General features: G+C 39.1%; 1 protein-coding gene across 13 annotated transcripts in view; it reads right to left on the minus strand.

The window, feature by feature from the left end:
• SFMBT1 (Scm like with four mbt domains 1) overlaps positions 1-20,557 on the minus strand; it is a 126,477-nt gene that overhangs the window by 57,240 nt on the left and 48,680 nt on the right. For all 13 annotated transcript variants that reach the window (XM_026501023.4, XM_048226516.2, XM_057311794.1 and 10 more), the window contains one exon: positions 969-1,122. In XM_026501023.4, coding sequence (XP_026356808.1) covers positions 969-996 — 28 coding nt within the window. In that variant the 5' untranslated portion in view covers positions 997-1,122. The remainder of the gene's footprint in view (positions 1-968; positions 1,123-20,557) is intronic.

Consider the following 20,557-nt stretch of genomic DNA (forward strand, 5'->3'; position numbering starts at 1 on the left):
AACAGTGACAATACCAAATGGCAGAGGGGTGTGAAGCAACCAGATCTCTCATCCATTGCTGGTAAGAATGTACAGCCCCTCTGGAAAGTAGTTTGGCTGTTTCTTTATCAAACACAGGATCCAGCAATTGTGCTCCTAGGCATCTACCCCAGAAAAATGAAATCTTCATGTACACGACTGCTCACAGCAGCTTTACTTGTAATAGCTAAAAACCGGAAGCAACCACAATGTGCTACAGCAGATAAACAGTTAACCAAGCTGTAGTACACCCATGGAACAGTACTGGGCAATGAAAGGGAACTGATACACACACGAATTTGGATAGCTCTCAAGGGCATTATCTTGAGTGAAAAAAGCAAATCTCAAAAACTCACCTACTATGTATGTGATTCTATTAATGTAACATTCCTGAAATGACACAGAGATGGAGAATAGACAGTTGCCTGGGGTGAGAGAAGGTTGGGGGGAGGGGCGGGTAGATGACGGGGGTAGTAGAGAAAAGCTCTTTGTGGTAATGGACCAGTTCTGTATCTTGAGAAAAGTGAGGGTTAAGGGAAGCTACATGCGATAAAACGACAGAGAACTACATATACTTTATACATAGGTCAATTCCCTGGCTTTTATACTGTACTATATTACAGGAGATGTAACCGATGGTAGAAACTGGGTGAAGGGTACACAGGACCTGTCAGTACCATCTTTGCAACTTCTCATGAATCTATAATTATTTCAAAATAATTCAAAAGGAACTATCAAAATTAAAATTTTTAAAGACATCTGTTCATCAAAGTTACTTGCTTTTTCAGCAAACATTCTAAGTACCCCCTAGTGCCAGGTTCTCTGCCAGGGAAAGAACTGACATCTTTAAAGAGCTTCCCATTCGATGGTAGAAAGACCAGTCAGACAACACAGATACATAGGAGAATTCTGCACTATCAAAAATGAATTCTGCTCAGCAAAACCAATACCTGCATCAAGCTGCTGCTCCCCGTTCATTTCCACAGAGCAGGGCTGTCTCCTCCCCACACAAAGGACAGGCCTTATGCTTCTGCTACGATCTGAAGATTACTTGCAGGTCTCAAGCATCTGCTTAGTGGGCATCCAAGGGTCCAAATGAAAGTGCTGGAAAATCAAAAAGAACACATAAACAGCCTGAAGCCCAAGTGTGTTAACTCATTCATAAGACCTGGCACTCCAGTGAGTTGGGAGGGCACATGAGACAGACACACACTGGCAGAACAGAGGGGATTAGAGAAAAAATGGATACCTTTCCTAATTTTGGAGACTGTGTACGTAAATGTGAGTGTGAGAGTGTGTGTGTGTGTGTGTGTGTGTGTGTGTATGCAGAGACAGCACTATTAAGATCCTGATATCTAAAAATCATAACTAACATGTATATGAATCACTCTTTAACCTTAGATGTAATATTTAGCACCATGACTCCTACCCACAAAAACTCTTAATTCCTAATGAACTCCTGAAGGAAAAAGGGAGCTTTCAATACTCTGTCTTATCCAATGAATAAGATTAAGGATATAGGGGCGCCTGGGTGGCACCGTGGTTAAGCGTCTGCCTTCGGCTCAGGGCGTGATCCCGGCGTTATGGGATCGAGCCCCACATCAGGCTCTTCTGCTATGAGCCTGCTTCTTCCTCTCCCACTCCCCCTGCTTGTGTTCCCTCTCTTGCTGGCTGTCTCTGTCTCTGTCGAATAAATAAACAAAATCTTTAAAAAAAAAAAAAAAGATTAAGGATATATTACTTTATCTAGTTTTTCACTCCATTTATCTAGAATATTATGTAGAACCCAAAAGTTTATAGCTACACTTATAAAGGGAACATCTCCAAAATAAGCTCTGAACCCATTTATTTTTTAAAAACAGCTTTATTATAATTCACATACCAAAACTTCCCATTTTAAAAAGTATATATTTTATAGTTTTGAGTAAATTTACAGAGTTGTGTAACCGCCACTACATGCAGTTTTAGAGTATTTCCATTACCCTGAAAAATACTTCATTCCCACCTGCAGTTCCTCCCCACCCTGCCCAGGCACAGAACAGGTACGTGACCTTCCCAGGGCTCCACAGCGAGGAGGTACGAGAACCAGGTTTCAAACCAAGCGAGATGTCTATATTCCCTGTCCTGAAGCGCTGTATTTTACTGCCTCTCAATGGGAAGCAACTGGGGGTTTCTTTAAGCATAGAAAGGAAATGATCAAATCTGTGTTTTAAAAAAGATCACTCTGGACCCAAATAGAGAAACCATAGGGAATGACAGCAAAGAAAATATGCAAGCATAAAACTTCTACATGGCAAAAGACACCATAAATACAATTCAAAGGTAAGACAGTATATCTTAAAAGTTCTCATCACAAGAAAACAGATTTATTTTTTGTAACTATGTATGGTAATAGATATTAACTAGACTGACTTTGATGACCATTTTGTAATGTATACAAACATTGAATCATTATGTTCTACCCCTGAAACTAACAGAATATTATTTGTCAATCATACTTCACTAAAAATAAATAAATAAATAAGACAATGGAGATGGGTGAAAATATTAGCAACATATAATGGGTTCATTTCCATATACAAGCTCCTGTAATTCAACAACAACGACAAAGAAAAATGGGCAAAATATGTAACCGATCCACATTAAAAAATCAGAGTTAAAGCTCATAAAAATGTGTTCAATCTCATTAGGAATGAGGAAAATAATTTTAATTATATACGACTTTTTGACCTTTCAGATTGGTAAGATTTTTAAAACTAAAAAGTCCAGTGTTGGCAAGGAAGACAGACGAACTTCAGAGTAGATTGGTACCACCTTTTTGGAGAAGAAGTTAATGAAAAATAATTTAACTTATAAAGATTTAAAAGACAAACTCTTTGAGCAGTAATGCTGGTATTAAGAATCTTTCATACAAAACACATGTGTGGGAGGCTTCATAACCAGGGATGCTTGCTGCAGTATTATCTTTAATAGTGAGAAATCAGAGACCAACCTATATGTCTACCAAATGGGAATGGGATGGCCACATACATTATGATACACCTATACTAGGAAACACTCTACAATCATCAGAAGAATTTAGGTAGATTCATAAAAGCACATGGGAATGTTGTCTATACCGCTGAGTGGAAAAAGCAAATGAAGGACATTATTTATATTAACTTTTAAAAATCCCATGTCCACTGTTTGACTACATTTGTGACTTTTTAAAAAAGATTTTATTTATTTGAGAGAGAGTGCAGGGGGAGGGGCAGAGGGAGAGACAGAGGGACAAACAGACTCCCAGCTGAGTGCAGAGCCTGACGTGGGGCTTGGTCCCAGGACCCCGAGATCAAGACCTGAGCCAAAGTCAGACGCCCAACTGACTGAGCCACCCAGGCGCTCCTACATTTGTGACTTTTAACAAATGACTTAACTCATTTGTGCCAATGGCATCACATTTGTAAAAGAGAGATAACCGTACTGTACCTACTTCAGAGGACTGCTATGAAGATAAGTAAGACAATCCGTGAACAGCACTCGGCACAGAGCTGGCTGCGTGATAAATGCTGAGTTAATGTCTACTCTATTCAATGTTGACTGATTCATGTTCCTCCGGCACTGAGTGCATCATCTCTACAGAGAACATCCTGCCACTCCATCATGGGTTTGCTGTAGCAAAGCCAAGGCTACATAAACATCTGCTGGTTCACTAGGCTTTGAACATGTCATCCACTGCTTATGTTCATAAACCCTTGGAATATGCCACTGTATTTTGTGCAGACAGCCACCTAGTGCAAACTGAGAATACACACACACACACATACACACACATATATATCATATATATAAAATAAGTGAAGCTTCAAAGCCAAGGACAAGAGAGAGTTGGGAAAACCACAAGTCTTATGAAGCTGAAAGTTAAGGCTGTGATTTTTTTTTTTAAAGATTTTATTTACTTATTTGTCAGAGAGAGAGAGAGAGAGAGCGCGTGCACAGGTAGGGGGAGAAGCAGGCAGTGGGAGAAGCAGACTCCCTGCTGAGCAAGGAGCCCAAAGCGGGATTTGATCCCAGGACTCTGGGATCATGACCTGAGCAGAAGGCAGATGCTTAACTGACTGCGCCACTCAGATGCTCCTATTTTTTCAATCTTACAGCATCACTAAGATTTTAACCAATGAGCAATCAGTTCATCATCTTAACAGGATTATGAGAAATGAACTAATGAAGACTTCTGCTGTGGAACATCTGTTAGATCTCTTTATTGCTAGCATGCTCTCTTTCTAGGCAATGAGGGGGAAAAAACCAGTAAAATATCCAGGAGCTTAGAATATGGAAATTCATTTTTCATTTATTTCCTTTTATTTCATTTATTTCCTATTCATATTAAATTGTTTTACTTTCATTTTATCATTGATTTTGGTATTATAATTCCTTTAGTGGTGACCAGGACACATTAGAGTTATTCATTTAAATAAGTTCTCATGAACTAACTGATCTGAACCTTGCTCATCTTATTTAGAATATTTCAGTGAAATAAACAGTGCCTAGATGCTTATAAAGGGCTCTAAGAAGACATACTGAAGCCCGCATGAGCCATACTAAAAGCTAAGTGTACAAATAAGCTTTGAGTTCAAACACACCCACACACACACACACACACAAAACGAAAATGAAAATGAAACCCAGACAGAATAAAATGAAACTGAATTCACTGTTTCATTTTTGGAGATGCATCAGTGTAAGACCATGGAATACTTTCCTTTTAACAGCTCTTTTAAAAGACCTGAAAGCCATATGAACAACAACCTGCCTTCATCTTGTTTTGGCTTACACATGCAGTCCACACCCTAAGCCTCTACTAGCCCGCTTCATGTTAATGCACTTTGTTTTGAAGGCTAAGACTAAACACTGAGTAAGAGCATTTATTATGTGATAAAGTTACAATAATGCAAGAGAGATTTCTGTTGGAGAGATCCTCAGCCAAAATCATTTAACAGATCCAACATAAATAACTTTTAAAGCACTTAGGAAGAAGGAAAGAAACTCAGTTGTGGATCTAGAGGTATGTATCCAGTCCGCATAGTAGTTGCAAGAAAATATTTTAATTCAGTAAGTATTTACCAGGTAGTTTAAAGGAAAGTTCCCACTGAAATGTTTAAATTTTCACTCCTATCCCTCACCTTAACAGATGGAAGTCCAGTAATAATTTGAAGTATGCTGTTAAATATGATAAATGCAAGCAATTCAGCAAATTCGATGCTCCATTTTGGGCATATTTGTAAAGTAAATGCCCTTGACAGCAAATGCCTGTGGCACAGTCACTGTATTTTTTCATTCCCCAACAGATGCAGATTCCTACTGGCTTTTCACTCTCTACAACAGTCAATCATTACTCCCTGACCTTGTACACATCCCATCTGATAGGCTATCTAAATTAAATGTTTTGCTTCCATCTGTCAAATGTCAATGTAATTTGATTATTAGGGATAGACATCTTCCATTGTTTCATTAAGTTGTTTATTGCTGTTGTTTTTAACCCACTGCTCCATGTCTAACTAGGGAAATTTAAAAAATAAATTAAGTCTAATAAAGTCAATCTTAGCCACTCACAACATCTAAATTAAATCTGACCCTAACTCAACTTTTCCATGATTATGTAAACCCAACACAAGGCACATATATCTCAGTTGAACAAATCAGTACTAATGAATTTATAAAACCAATAAAACTTTTAAACAAAATCCAGAACTTAAGAATACCCTAAAATTTTTTAAAGGTGTTCAACATCACCAACTGTCAGGAAAATGCAAATCAAAACCGCGATGAGATATCGCCTCACACCTGTGAGAATGCTATTATCAGAAAGACAAGATAGCAAACGTTGGCAAGGACATGGGAAAAGGGAAGCCCACGTGCACTGTTGGTGGGTATGGGAATTGGTTGCAGCCACTGTGGAAAACAGTTAGGGGGTTCCTTGGAAAATTAAAAATACAAAAAAACATATGATCCAGCAATATCCCTTCTGGGTATTTATTCAAAGGAAGCAAAAACATGAACTCAAAAAGCTATCTACACTCCCCTATTCACTGCAGCATTATGTACAAGAGCTAAGACATGGAAGCAACTTAAGTGTTCACTGATGGATGAACGGATAAAAAAATGTGGTATACACACACATATACACAATGGAATATTCTTCAGAGTATAAAAATATTTAGAAATCTTCAGCAATAAAAAAGAAGAAAATCCTGCCATTTGCAACAACACGGATGGACCTTGAGAGCAGTACACTAAGTGAAATAAGTTAAACAGAGAAAAACAAATGCTGTATGATCTCACACATGGAATAATTAAAAAAAAAAAAAAACACCCCAAACTCATAGATACAGAGAACAGATTGGTGCTTGCCAGGGGCGAGGGGTGGGCAAGACGGGTGAGGGTGGTCAAAAGGTACCAATTTCAGTTATAAAATAAATGCGTCCTGAAGATGTAAAGTGCAGCATGATGACTATAGTTAACAACACTGTATCACATATTTGAAAGTTGCTAAGAGAGTAAATCTTCAAGGTTCTCATCAGAAGAAAAAAAGTTTTTGTAACTATATGTGGGATGAATGTTACCAAAACTTACTGTGGTCATTATTTTGCAATATATTTATATATTAAATCATTATGTTGTACACCTTGGATTAATACAATGTTCCATTTATATCTCAATTTAAGAAGCTAAATGAGGCAGGATTTTAAAAGGGTTGTTTTGAACTAACAAGAGAAATTTTTAAGTAAAATATGGCATAAGCATACAATGTAATACTACACAGCCATTAAAAACTGTGTTAGAGAAATGTTTTTCTTTCTAATCAAAATCCCAAGAAGGTATTTTATTTTAAAATGCTAATTTAAGGGGTGCCTGGGTGGCTCAGTCAGTTAAGCATCCAACTTTTGGTTTCGGCTCAGGTCATGATCTCAGGGTTATGGGATCCAGCCCTGTGCCAGGCTCCACACTCAGTGGGGAGTCTGCTTGAGATTCCCTCTCTCTCTCTCCCCCTCTGCCCCTCCCCACTAGCTGGCTCTCTCTCTCCAAAAGAAATAAATAAATCTTTAAAAATATATGAAATAAAATAAAAAGCTAATTTAAAAATGCACCTAAAAGAGAAAATGTACAACCCAGCCACATTTTTGTAAAAGATGATAATGAGGCTAGTTTCTTCTACCAAAATATTAAGATAGTATGGTACTAGTGCAAGAAAAGACAAATACGTCAATAAAGTAGAATGAGGCTGAGAAACAGATGCATTCATATGAGGATACAGTAGGTGATAAAATGGCATCCAATATCAATTGTGAAAGGACAAACACACAAAGAGTGTTAAAGAACTGGCTATCCATTCTAAGAGGAAAAACACTGGATCTTTACTTCAACGCTGCCACATAAATAAATTCCAGGTGAATTAAAAGAGCAAACCATGAAAAACAAGACTCTAAACAAATTAAAATAAAACATAAGGGAACATAGTTTTATTTTATTTTTTTAAAGATTTTATTTATTTATTTGACAGAGAGAGACAGCCAGCGAGAGAGGGAACACAAGCAGGGGGAGTGGGAGAGGAAGAAGCAGGCTCATAGCGGAGGAGCCTGATGTGGGGCTCGATCCCAGAACGCTAGGATCACGCCCTGAGCCGAAGGCAGACACTTGACGACTGCGTCACCGAGGCACCCCAGGAATATGGTTTTAAACCCTGGGACAGCATAGACATCTCTAAGTAAGGAGGCCATAAAATGGAACATTTAAAAACATTTAAAACCTCTGATTAGCAGAAAGACACCATAAACAACTTTAAAAACCAAGCCACAGACTAGAAGAAAATAAAGGATTAATAGTCATAATCACAGAAAGCACCAACAAATCACAGAAATAAATCACAGAAAGCATCAATAAAGAAAAAAGGCCAAACCTAATGGAGAAAAAAGTCAGGTATGAACAGGAATTTTAGAGAAGAAATGCAAATAATAAGCATATGAAAATATGTTCAATGTCAAGGGCTAAAATGAGTTATTTCTCACTCAGACTGGCAAAAATAAAAGATTAGGAACATCCAATACAGGTGAAAATATAGAGAGAAATGGATGCTGTCATTACTAGTTGAAGAGCACAAATGGCTACAACCCTTTTAGAGAGAAATTTTGTTCCACCAAAAATTTTAACTTGCATTCTCTACAACCACACAATTCCACTTCCAATCTGTACTTCAGAAAAATACCCAAAGAAAATAAAGAAATACGCAGCATAACATTTTCAAGGAAAGAGATGAAACTATTGTCTCTTCCGGGGCATACATGGAGAAACACCCCCATGTGTATAATGCAAGGGCCTCAATGTGTGCTTGAACACTGTCCACACTAAGGGAGAAATGAAGATCTAACATCCGTCTGTAGATCGGGGCACCTCCTATCATGAGGGTTAAAAAGAATGGGATGGCTTCATAGGGACAGAGCTTGGGCTGGGGGTGGATAGCTACACAGGGACAGAGCTTATGCTGGGGGTGCTCCACAGTTGGGGACAGACAGTGGTTCACACACACACAGGCATGACCTCATTTCCTTGCCGTTCACTTTACTGTGCCCTGCGGATACTGCAGCTTTTACACATTGAAGGTCTGTGGCAGCCCTATGTCGAGCAAGTCTATCGGCGCCACTTTTTCCAAGAACTTACACTCACTTCGTGTCTCTGTGTCACATTTTGGTAATTCTGGCAATATTTCCAACTTTGTGTTATTATATTTGTTATGGTGACCTATGATTAGTGATTATGACTTGCTGAAAGCTCAGATGATGGTTAGCATTTTTTAGCAATATTTTAAAAGTAAGGTATGTACACTGCTTTTTGGAGATATAATGCTATTGCATACTTACCAGGCTATAATATACTGTAAACATAACTTTTATATATAGTAGGAAGCCAAAAAATTCCTGTAACTCACTTTATTGTGATACTTACTTTATTGGGGTGGTCTGGAAGCGAATGCACAGTCTCCAAGGTATGCCGGTATCTGTATATGTACATATACTCAAACACACACAAAACTATGTATTTCTACAGATACACATACACACATGCAGAAGCCTTTAAAATGCTCTGGAAAAATATATCCAAGTCACTATCAGTGGTTATGAGACAGACTCAGGTACAGAGCAAAAGGGAATTTTTGCTCTATCTGCACTGGATAAATTTTTTAGGATGACAATGTATTCACATGTGTATTTCTATAACAAATTTTTATTTTAAGAAAAAGAAACTGTATTTATTAAAATGGAAATTTATTCATTTTTTTCAACAAATATTTACCAGAAACCTACTATGTGTTGGGCCCTGTACAAATATGAGAGAGAGGTCAGTGAAGAAGGACAAAGACCTGAAGAAGACATGGAAGGAAAGAGCATGCCAAGCAGAGGGAAAAGCCAGCACAGAGGCCTGCAGTAAGAGCACATGAGCTGTATTCCAAGAACGGCAAGAAGCCGGGGGAGTAGAGGCCACAGAAGCGAGGGAGCAAGCAAGAGAGGGCAGCAGGAGATAAGGCACACTGCTGGCCACTCCCAGACCGCTCTGGGAGCATCTCATGCCTGCAGCCCTAGAGGAACTATGGTATTTACCAGGGACCTTACTCCTCTGGGGGGTGATAACACATAAAGGCAACACTGGTGGCGAATGTAAAATGCTGCCATCACTTTGAAAAACTGTCTGGTAGTTCCTCAAGATGTCAAACATCAAGTTACCATATGACCCAGCAATTCCACTCCTTGGTGTATTTCCAAGATAACTGAAAACATGTCCACAAAAAACACATAAAGGAAAGGTCACGGCGTGACTCATAACAGACAAAAGGTATGAAACAACCCAAATGTCCATCAACTGATGGATGGATAAATAAAATGTGGTACATCTAATATAATGGAATATTATTCAGCCATAAAAAGGAATGAAGTATGATACATGCTATAATTTAGATAACTTTGAAAATATACCAAGTGAAAGAAGTCAAACATAAAAGGCCACATATTGGGAGGTGGGTCGGGGGAAGGGGCAACTGGGTGATGGGCAGTAAGGAGGACACTTGTATAATGAGCACTGGGTGTTATATGCAACTGATGAAATCACTAATCAGTAACAAATAATACAGTAAATGTTAACTAAATTGAGTATAAATAAAAATTGTTTAAAAAGGAAAAAAAGGCCAAATATTAAATGCTTCCATTTGTACAGAATGACCAGAACAGGCATGTCCATGGAGACAGAAGGCGGATTAGTGAGGCTGCCAAGGGCTAGAGGGACAGAGTAATGGGAAGGGACTACTACTGTATACAGAGTTTCTTTTGGGGGTACTGAAACATTCTAAAATTAGATTGTCATGACAGCCCTACAACTCTCAATAAAAACCACTCAACTGTATTGTACACCTGAAACTAGTATAAGTTAATTCTATATCAACTATATTTCATCCATTAAAAAAAAAACACTGCACTACTGTACACTTTAAATGAGTGAATTTTATGGTATATGAAATATATCTCAATCAAGCTATAAAAAAATAAAGTCATCTGTATTAAGAACACAACTGTGCTTTTAAAATAACATTATTTCTTGGGGCGCCTGGGAGGCGCAGTTGGTTAAGCGTCTGAACTCTTGGTTTTGGCTCAGGTCGTGATCTCAGGGTGGTGGGATGGAGCCCCACCTAGCGCTCCACTCTTATCGCAGAGTCTGCTTGTCCCTCTTCCTCCCCTTCTGCCCCTCCCCCTGCTCTAAATTAAATAAATAAAATCTTTAAAATAACATTATTTCCATCTTTAAGTACAGAAGCCAAGAACAAAAAAGAGACTAGAAATCTGGGTACCATTAGGATATGCAATGGAACAAGGAGAATTTAGCTGTCATTGGTTAGTATTAGTTAAGGGAATGCTACACTTCAACCAATAAATTCCAAATTACAGTTGCTTAATCCAATAGGTATTTCTCACTCAGAGAAAGTCCAAACAGGTGATCCTGCTAAGTAGGCACCTCTCCTGCGCACAGTAATTCACCAGGCCAAGCACCTTCCACCTCCTAGCTCTGCACTTTCAACACAGGCTCCCCAGATCATCTCGTCCAGGGGGATCACTCACGGAGGTTTCCTTGATCCAGGCCTTCCACCCACATTCTATTGTTTCCCATCTGACTACAAGGGAAGCTGGGAACTATAATGCAGCACTTCCCACCATTAAATATGAGTATTTAGAATTAGTACTACCACTTTTTTAGAACTTACATTAATAGATACTATCAGAGGTTTTGTTTAAAGAAGGCTCTATGAGTCAAAAGTAGTGATACTAAAGAACGGCCGTGGAACTGCAATTAGTCAACAAATATTTACTGAGCATATACTATCTGCCACATACTGTTCTACGTAAACAAACAGAGGGAAGGAAAACCTGCCCTCATGGATCTTACAATCTAGTGTGGGAAGACAAATAATAAAGTATAAAGTATGCTGAATGAAAATAAAAGTCAGGGGGGGAAATGAGGTAAGGAAGGAAGGAAGACACGGAGTTACTACTTTCAAAAGAGTAACCAAGGCCTCAGTGATGAGGTGACATTAGCCAATAACCTAAGGGAAATAAGGAAGTGGGTACCTGAGGAAGAACATTCCAGACGGAAAGTGCAAAGATCCCAAAGTGGGAGCCTGTGTGGCACTTCCGAGGGCACTGCTATTGGAGCAGAATGATCAAGGCAAAGACACTAGGAGGGGAGCTCACAAAGGTACCAGGCACCAGATTATATACAACCGTGTAGGCTGCGGTGAAGATTTTGGTTTTGAGGAAGTCACTGGAGGATTCTGAGCAGAGGAGGGATGTAATCTGACCTATCTTTCAAAAGGATCCCTGGCAACTATGTTGAGAACAGACTGTTAAGTGAGCAAGAGCAGAAGCAGGAAGACCAATAAATTAGATTCTGGAACAATCCCGGCAAGCGTGCTAGCTGCCAGGTCCAGTGGTGAAAAGGGTTTTAGAAGGGTAGAAGGGAAACTGGATGCGGGGTGTGAGAGAAAGAGCAGGGTCTGAACTGACTCCAATTTTTTGGCCTAAGCAATAGAAAGGATGAAATTGCCACTTGGGGGTAAAGTCTGAAGGAGGAGTGGTCTGAGGAAGAAAAAGCACGGGTTTCATTAGAAAATTGACCAATATGATTAATTTCTTCATTATTAAAGGTTTGCTCTCTGAATTTTAGGGAAAACTTTTTACCATCAACAAAAGCATAATTACTACACTCTTTATATGAATAGCATTCCCAATTTATAAGCTATTTCCATATGCTATACTTCATTCAAGCCTAATAACTCTTCAAAGGGCGCCTGGGTGGCTCAGTGGGTCATGATCCCAGGGTTCTGGGATGAGCCCAGTGTCAGGCTCCCTGCTGCTCAGCGGGGAGCCTGCTTCTCCCTCTCCCTCAGCTCCCTGCCCCCCCACTCATGCTTTCTCTCTCTGACTCTCTCTCAAATAAATAAATAAAATCTTTTTAAAAATATCTTTGAAATAGCTAGAATGGCTTCCATCCTGATTTCGCACCTTGGGAACCTTCTCGTCAGCTTCAGTCCTGCTCTCACATTTCATCTTTTTTTCTAGGTTTACTGATCATCCATGAAGGCATTTTGTCACACCAATTCAGTAAATTATGCTGTTTTATTGTTTTAAATCCTAATTTCAAAACCCATAAACTTCCCATTAAAACATCAAGGTCAATTTTTCTAACTCTTCACTACACGTCTTTCAAAAATGTCAAGCATAAATCATTTTTAAAAACTGATTCATACTACAAAGAAGTTGGAAATCTCACACCAACCAACTTATAAATCCTTGACTCACAGTTGTAAGTATGACCATTCGCAGCCCTGTTTCCTTGGCAATTGCTAGTCAGTACCAGAGTACCGAGCACCATCTCTACATCAGATACCAGATCACTAAGTCATAGTTTTGACATTTTCTTTCATTGTACCAAGATATGACAGAAGCATTTGAAAATCAACTCTTTATGTTATAAGCTGTTATAAGCTGATCTTTTAGAGTCCAAATATTATCACATTTTTTATGGATTATGGGCTACATTTATAGGAGCCAATTACACGAGCACATGTTGAAACAGTCAATATGTCTTGTTCTGATTAAATAAGGAGGTATTTGATTTACCAATATAAACACTGCCAAAAATGTACCCATTTCAATATTATAAAATGATTACATGAATAAACTATGTTCAGTCATGAAAAGCCTTGAAACTTCTGTAATCTCCTAGTAGCTATTTCTCAGCCTCTTCACATATAAATGACAATTCAGAAACTTCATTCCTACTCAACAGATGCTTGTTAGCCATTTATCTAAAATATAGAAGTAATATTTGAGTACCTACTCTGTATGTGCCTAGCACTGTTCGTGTGTTATATAGTAAATAAAATGCTGCCCGACAGTGTATGGTAAGCATAACGTTAAGTGTGAACTATCTTCAAATTATATCTTATTCAAACCTAACCATTCTTTTTACCCCATATATAATTTCCCCATTTTACAGAAGAGGACACTGAGGTTCAGAGAAGCTAAATAACCTGTCAGTTCATTTAGTAAGCAAACAGCAGGGGCAGCATTTGAACCCCAGTCTGATTCCAGAGTCTGAACTCCCCTAGACTTCCAGGCTTTTCTCAGAGCTCAGGCTGTGAGGACGACTGTGAGGTATGTCTCCTGTACCACAAAGTGATGGCTCTAGATGATTTATACTCTAGTTCTTTATTCTTTATTATTTATTCAACTCCTGTACCACAAAGTGATGGCTCTAGATGATTTATACTCTAGTTCTTTATTATTTATTCAACTTCAAGGTTCTATATTATTCTAGTAAAATGGTGAGTAACCAGGAGTCTAAATGGCACCTACGTGTTACCATTTATGAACTTCTTCTAAAATGTTATTTTGGTAGGTCCTTAAACTAGATTAGTTCATATGAAAGAATAAAAGCCTAACTAAAACAGGGGTGCCAGGTGGCTCAGTCGGTTAAGTGTCTGCCCAAATTTGGCTCAGGTCATGATCCCAGGGTCCTGGGATAGAGCCCCATATTGGGCTTCCTGCTCAGTGGGGAGTGTGCTTGAGATTCTCTTTCTCTCTCCCCCTCTGTCCCGCCCCCACAAGCTCAATCGCTCAAATCTTTAAAAAAAAAAAATCTCTGAATTACTGAATACTTGTAAAAAGAAATAGAAGGTCCTTTTTTTTTTTTTTAAGATTTTATTTATTTATTTGCCCCAGACAGAGAGAGCACAAGCAGGGGGAGGAGCAGGCAGAGGGAGAGCGAGAAGCAGGCTCCCCTGCTGAGCAGGGAGCCCAACACGGGGCTCGATCCCAGGACCCCAGGATCATGACCTGAGCCGAAAGCAGACGCTTAACCAACCAAGTCACCCAGGCACCCCAAAGATCTTTATTCTTTAAAAGAAAGGATAAACTACTCTCTCAGTATTTCCAGAGAAAAGAATTTAAAAGAATTTATTTAATTTATAACACTTTACTGTTTTAAGTGTTAAGATTAAAGTTTGTTCTTCAATAGGTTAAAATTCCAGTTTACCTTTGTATACACCTAGAAACCACTTTATTCACATCACTGCACAAAATTAAGCCCAGTCCACATTCAACTCTCCAATTCAGAAGAGTCACTCCTAGTGGCCTGGTCAGTCCTTCACTCTCTTCCCCTTGCCCTGAATCCCAGATGTGCTCAGCATGTCAAAACCCTGTTCCACATAAGTGACCCACTCAACCAGTCAGTCAGTCCACTCCTTGCTATCAGATTAACTGTGTTCCAGACCTTCTGTGTGGCTATGTGACCCAGTCCTGGCTACAAGAGAAGAGAAAGTCTGCTTGGGAGGATCTGGGAAATATATCCTGATTCCCAATAAGAGAGGCAAGATAGTGTCAAAACATCCTGAGTCTTGTTAATACCACCCAATGTTCACCTTGCAATAGTACGTCCCACAACTCAGGTCAGCAAATACACTGCATTAAAACATATACAGACTATATATTCTACTTTTCTTGGGGCCCGCAAAACTTCCAGTGCTAGATGTGGGTGTAACACCAGCATGTAAACTCCATGAGGACATGCACTGTTTCATTCAACCAATATTACTGAAGGCTTACTCCGTGTCAGGCTCTGTCCTGGGCAGCAGGGTAGAGTAATGAACAAATCAGACGAAGGTCCCTGCTCCTAAAACGGAGCTGATATTAATGAATACCTGCTGAATTAATGAACTGTAAATTCAAATCATTAATTACTGAACCAAAACCCTGGTAGAACAAACTATTTTTAAATTGTAAAACTTGTAAGTTTAACTAAAACTAGTGTTCAAGTAATTTTATACATTGACCTCTAGACCAAGCAGTTTTTGCTATATGGCCGAATACACACACACACACACACACACACACACACGTTTCTTTTTTGGATACCAGAGAATATTTACTGCAAAAAGTATTGGCAGGCAATCACACTTATTATAAGCAAACAGGAGAATTTCCGATGTCTCATCAAAAAATATATGTATGCTAACTGAAAGAGAAAGTGCCCCTTCAGTACTAATTTTGCTATACCTCTAAGGAATATGTTTAAAGAGTACACTAAATACAAAGAAGTAGTCAATGAAAATTGAAATCAAAATTCAAAATCTGATTTCTTCTCCCCCCTCTGCCTCCTCCCTCCACAAAAACTACTGCAAAAGGTATAAAGGGGAAGTTGGAGCTGGGAACAAAATAATGAATATTTTTAATTATTCATGAATTTTGATATCCTTATTCCCTTATTCTCCCTCCAATTACCATGACCAAGAAGAACGAGTCACATGACTGTAATTTGGACATCTGGTAAGGGTGGCCTAAAACTCCCAGACACTTGATCAAATTTACATTACCCTACAAGCGAGTCTGGCGGTGGGATAGGTTAATACTTAAAGGGGATCATCAAGAGACCAGAGATACTAATATAGTTTAACTGTAAGAGCTCAGCTATAGGCAGAATAAACAGAAATCTGAAATAAAGACCTCCACATGTTTTTGAAGTTCTTAGCTCAAGGTTAAGGAACTGACCGCAAACCAAAAGACCCAGAATTTCAAATCAGGCGTAGAAAGTTACTTAATCGTCTTTACCTCCCAAATGGCTACCCATGTGCTCATCTCATTATAGGCAGCCCCTCGAAAAAGAAGCCCAATGGGAGGGGAAGAAGGAAGGTCTGATAACTACGTTAGAAATCAGAAAGGCAGGTCAATCAGAAAAGATACCAAGTACACATACACATGCCAGGAAAAAAAAACCCCTGTATTAGACGGGACCAAAACAAACCTCCATCTGACAGTCCACGCTTTTCTCTCTATATAAATTCCTAGAGGCCTTAGATGTGATATTATATTTGCAAATTCTCTGGTACATGAACCGTTGGAAGGAACATAAAAGCCAATTATATTTTGTTAAAAGCAAACTATTCTCTTGAATAAAATGAAAAAGAACAGAAGCTGAATACTGAGCAGAACTAAAATTGTTCTACGCAAAGTTCAGCACACTAAATGTCTTGAAAGAGATCACTCAGCAAAACCAGTAGAGGTGCTCAGAAGGGAATTCAGGTCTCTTTGACTTTGTGCTTTGTTTTCGTTGGTTGAGCAAATGCTTCTCTGAACAGCAAACAAGACTCACAGCTGGGGAATGGTAAACAGTGAGCATGGACTAGACGAACCATAAAAAAGAGACCTGACTACAACTCCCCAGACCAGCACCTGCTAGATCAGCTTCCTTATCTGTTAAGCAGGGAATAGACATAGACGGAGGGGTTGTTGTGAAGACAACATGATAATTTACATAAAATATGGCACCACACAAAATAAATTTTAAGGGGTTGACTTAGTCTTCTAAAGGGGAGGAAATCAAGGTTACGAATGATCACCACTGTATCCAAAATAACTAGACAGTCCTGATAAGGAAGCACATGGCCTCAGGAGCCAGACTGCTGGCTGTGCAGGGCCAGTGTCATCATCTATAAAATGGAGATGTTAACAACTCTACCTACCCCATAAAGTTACTTTTGATTATTCAATCAATTAATGCATATTAAAGTTTCTAGTACAGTAGGCCTCAAAGCATAATGGCTATTATTGCTTTAACAAACCTCTCAGCAGAACGAAGATCCTTACTGTTGCAAGGCTGATTCCCAGCCCTTCAGGACTTGAAACACTCTCTTTTTTCTTACCAAATACCCTTCTAACCCCTCCTAGCAAAGTTATACAGTAACTTTTCTTTAATTAAAGTACATATCTTTAATAATTATTTGATGGAATGGAAGGACATTGAGTTTAGGGAACAGTCATAAGGCTAAAAAAGAATCAGTATGATAAACAGCCACCATCAAAAACCTTAGAATCAGCAGGAAAGCACATAAACAAAGCCTTTGTCCCCAAGGGAGTGAAGAGGCTTCTTCCTTTCCCCCAGAGGCCTGGAGAAGAGTGGCAGGCGAGCTGTCATGACTAATGTCTCCAGACCCCTGGGAGGCTGGCTTTTGTCCATCAGTCACCAAACTTTTAACTTCCACTCAGTCTCCACAAAGCCTTCAACCGAAGGTGTCGTCTTAAGGCAGGATGCTTTGGGGGTTTTGCTGCTTTATTTTGCTGTATTAAGCACACAGGTATTTTTAAAAGCTTTATGTCAGACTTTAAAGACTCCTGGACTATACTCACATGTGCTGTACAATTAATTCATCAGGATATTTTAAGACTTAAGGCCCTAAAAGAAGCAGATTATCAGTTGTAAATGTCAAGGACCTTTGGATAGGCTCTACCCCTCAAAATCACTACAAGCACCTAACAGCATGATCAGGTAAAAACCGTCCCCTCAGGAATGCCTCCCAACTCCTGGGCAATGCTGCTGCCCCCTGGGGCATCCCTGGGAAGCCCCGAGTCCACTGCAAAACTCCGGGCCATCATGTCATGGTCCACAAACCTAAGACGCATGCTGAACATTTAATAACAATGATACAAGGAACAAGGATAAGTTATTTAGAAATAGAATAAATTATTTAGAAAACAAAACAACTCTTCAGTAGTTTTTAAAATAAGTGCTTCCAGGAAAGGAGTAAACCTCTGGTTACTACTGGAAATAGGCTGGGAGACATGTTACATCTGTAAAAATAATTCAGTGCAAAAAGTTAAATAGGCATAAGGGAAAAAAAGAGCCTAAGTTATGCTAATTAGGAAACTAATTAAACTCATACGTAAGATGTAAAACCAAAACTGGCAGAGCAACAGTCCACTCACCTGTTACGTTAGAGCACAGCGGGATGCCTGGCAGCCTGTTGTCTGTTCAGTGCAGAACTTAGCTACAGCCTGTCGTCTGCTTTTGCAGACTGCAATACCCACACATACTCATCTACTCAGTAAACTTCCTCTGAAAACTAGAAGTGCTTATGTTAAATACACAGAAATTTTGGGTTAAATCTTTACTCTTTTTAAACAACAACAACAAAATGATTCCTCCTCCTCCACTTTCCTATTCTTTCTCTAAAAACAATTTTTTCTACCATTAAATTACCATTTAAGTAAACTTAAATACAGTACTACAAAGATTCCAAGTTTTCCAAGATTAGCACTTATCAACTCCACTTTCCAGTGTGTCGTACAGAAATATCTCCATAATTTTCAATTCTTAATAATACTGACTATGCTACACTAATTTTCATATTGTATAAGCAAAAATAGTTTTTACAAAATATAAAACTACTTTCAGTCTTGGATAAAACTATAACTGAAACAGAGACAGGTGACTGAAGTAATCAAAGCAAGCTGACAAGAATTCAAAACTTTCTTTGCAAATTAACACAAGGGAGGCTGGAGGCAACTGAACAGTTACTGATGTCTCTTTAAGAGGCGCAAAATTTCCAGCATCATCTCTGAGAACTGTTCTGATTTATATTCCGAAGTGTGGGATGAGGGGAAGGGCAGAAGAAGGTTGTTATTTTAATTGTTGTGTTTAAACTGTTGAGAAAATAAATGAGCTAGCTGGTTAAAACCTGCACTCAAGAAAAACATCATTATCAAGATAATAACAACTCAAAGCACACGCTCTACATCATTAATGCGTTTTTCTTCAATATTTTCTTACAAGCGGTGAGACTATAAATGCAGTACTATTCTCTACTAAAACATAAAGTATAAAAAAGAACTCAATTCCGTTGTCTAAGCTCACATTAAATGCCTCCAAAATGATCATCTGCAGATAAAAGCAGATAAAACCACAAGCTCACCTGCATGGCGTCTGGACCTTCGTGGCCTCAGCCAGAGAGCAAGGGACAGGACGCTCGGTCAGTCCTCACTGACCAGGACACGAAGAGGCCTCATGTCAAATCTAACTACCCAAAGTCATGAGCTTACATCAAATTCCTCTCAAAACAATGTTTTAGGGGGGAAAAAAAAATCAATAAGCCATTCAAACAGCAGAGTGCTACTCTTACCCGAATCTTTAACAAAATGTCAAATTCAGACTGCCAGTGAGTTAGACTTCCAAGAGGCACCTTAATGAAAAGTCTGGTCAAGAAGGTTTTCCTGACTTTAACAGATACTGTGGTGAGAACTACATGTCGTGGAATTTGGGCCGTGGAAATGGCGGCATCTGTAAAGCGAACGAATAAACCTACTGAACAGGCGTCACTGCTGGGCAGCTGCCCAACCAATCCTGCAACTTCAGACGGACACGGACGGACTGTGGTGAAGTACGAGCAGAAAATAATTTTTCTACTTTACTCAAATGATGAGTGATGAACTTTAACACATAAACATTCTTCCTTTTGCTCATCCCCCCCCCTTAATTAAGTACATCATGCTCACTTCACTCCCATTTTCAAACATTTGCTTATTAGTGCCATCAGGGACTACCCCCCGTGCTACACTTTCACGGACATGAACTCAACTGCCTGGATAATTAAAAAAAACAAAAAACAAAAAACTTTGTTTCACTAAATAATGGAGATTGGTGGATCTAAAAATCGGAAGAAACTTTATTAAGTGGCACCTAGTCCAGTGGTCCTCATAGTTTTGTGGTTATCTAACCACCATTCTCACACCTCAACATTTCCACAAGGAACACCTCTCCATTAACCTAGGCTGCTTCTCCAGCACATTCCTCCCCACGCATCCCTGAGGAGGAAGTTGTCCGTTCTATGTCAAACACCACCAATGATACAGTGACAGAAAGCTCCCATGAACACCTTCTGGGGTAATCTATTCCACATCTGAGTTGCTTCACCATAAAGTCTACCCTTAAACTGCCCCAAGTTGCAAAGGCTTCTACCTATAGGTGTTTCCCACTCACAAGAAGTATGCTGCATGGAGACTTTGTTCACACAAGAGCCCGTCACACCCCTGAGAGAACAAACAGTTCTTCCAAAGACAGGTCCTTTAAGTTCCCTCACCATCCTGGTCTTCCTGTGAGACACATTTTAGTTTATCTGTATTCCAAAAGAACA

The sequence above is a fragment of the Ursus arctos genome, unplaced genomic scaffold (assembly GCF_023065955.2).
Source record: "Ursus arctos isolate Adak ecotype North America unplaced genomic scaffold, UrsArc2.0 scaffold_14, whole genome shotgun sequence".
Taxonomy (NCBI): Eukaryota; Metazoa; Chordata; class Mammalia; order Carnivora; family Ursidae; genus Ursus; species Ursus arctos.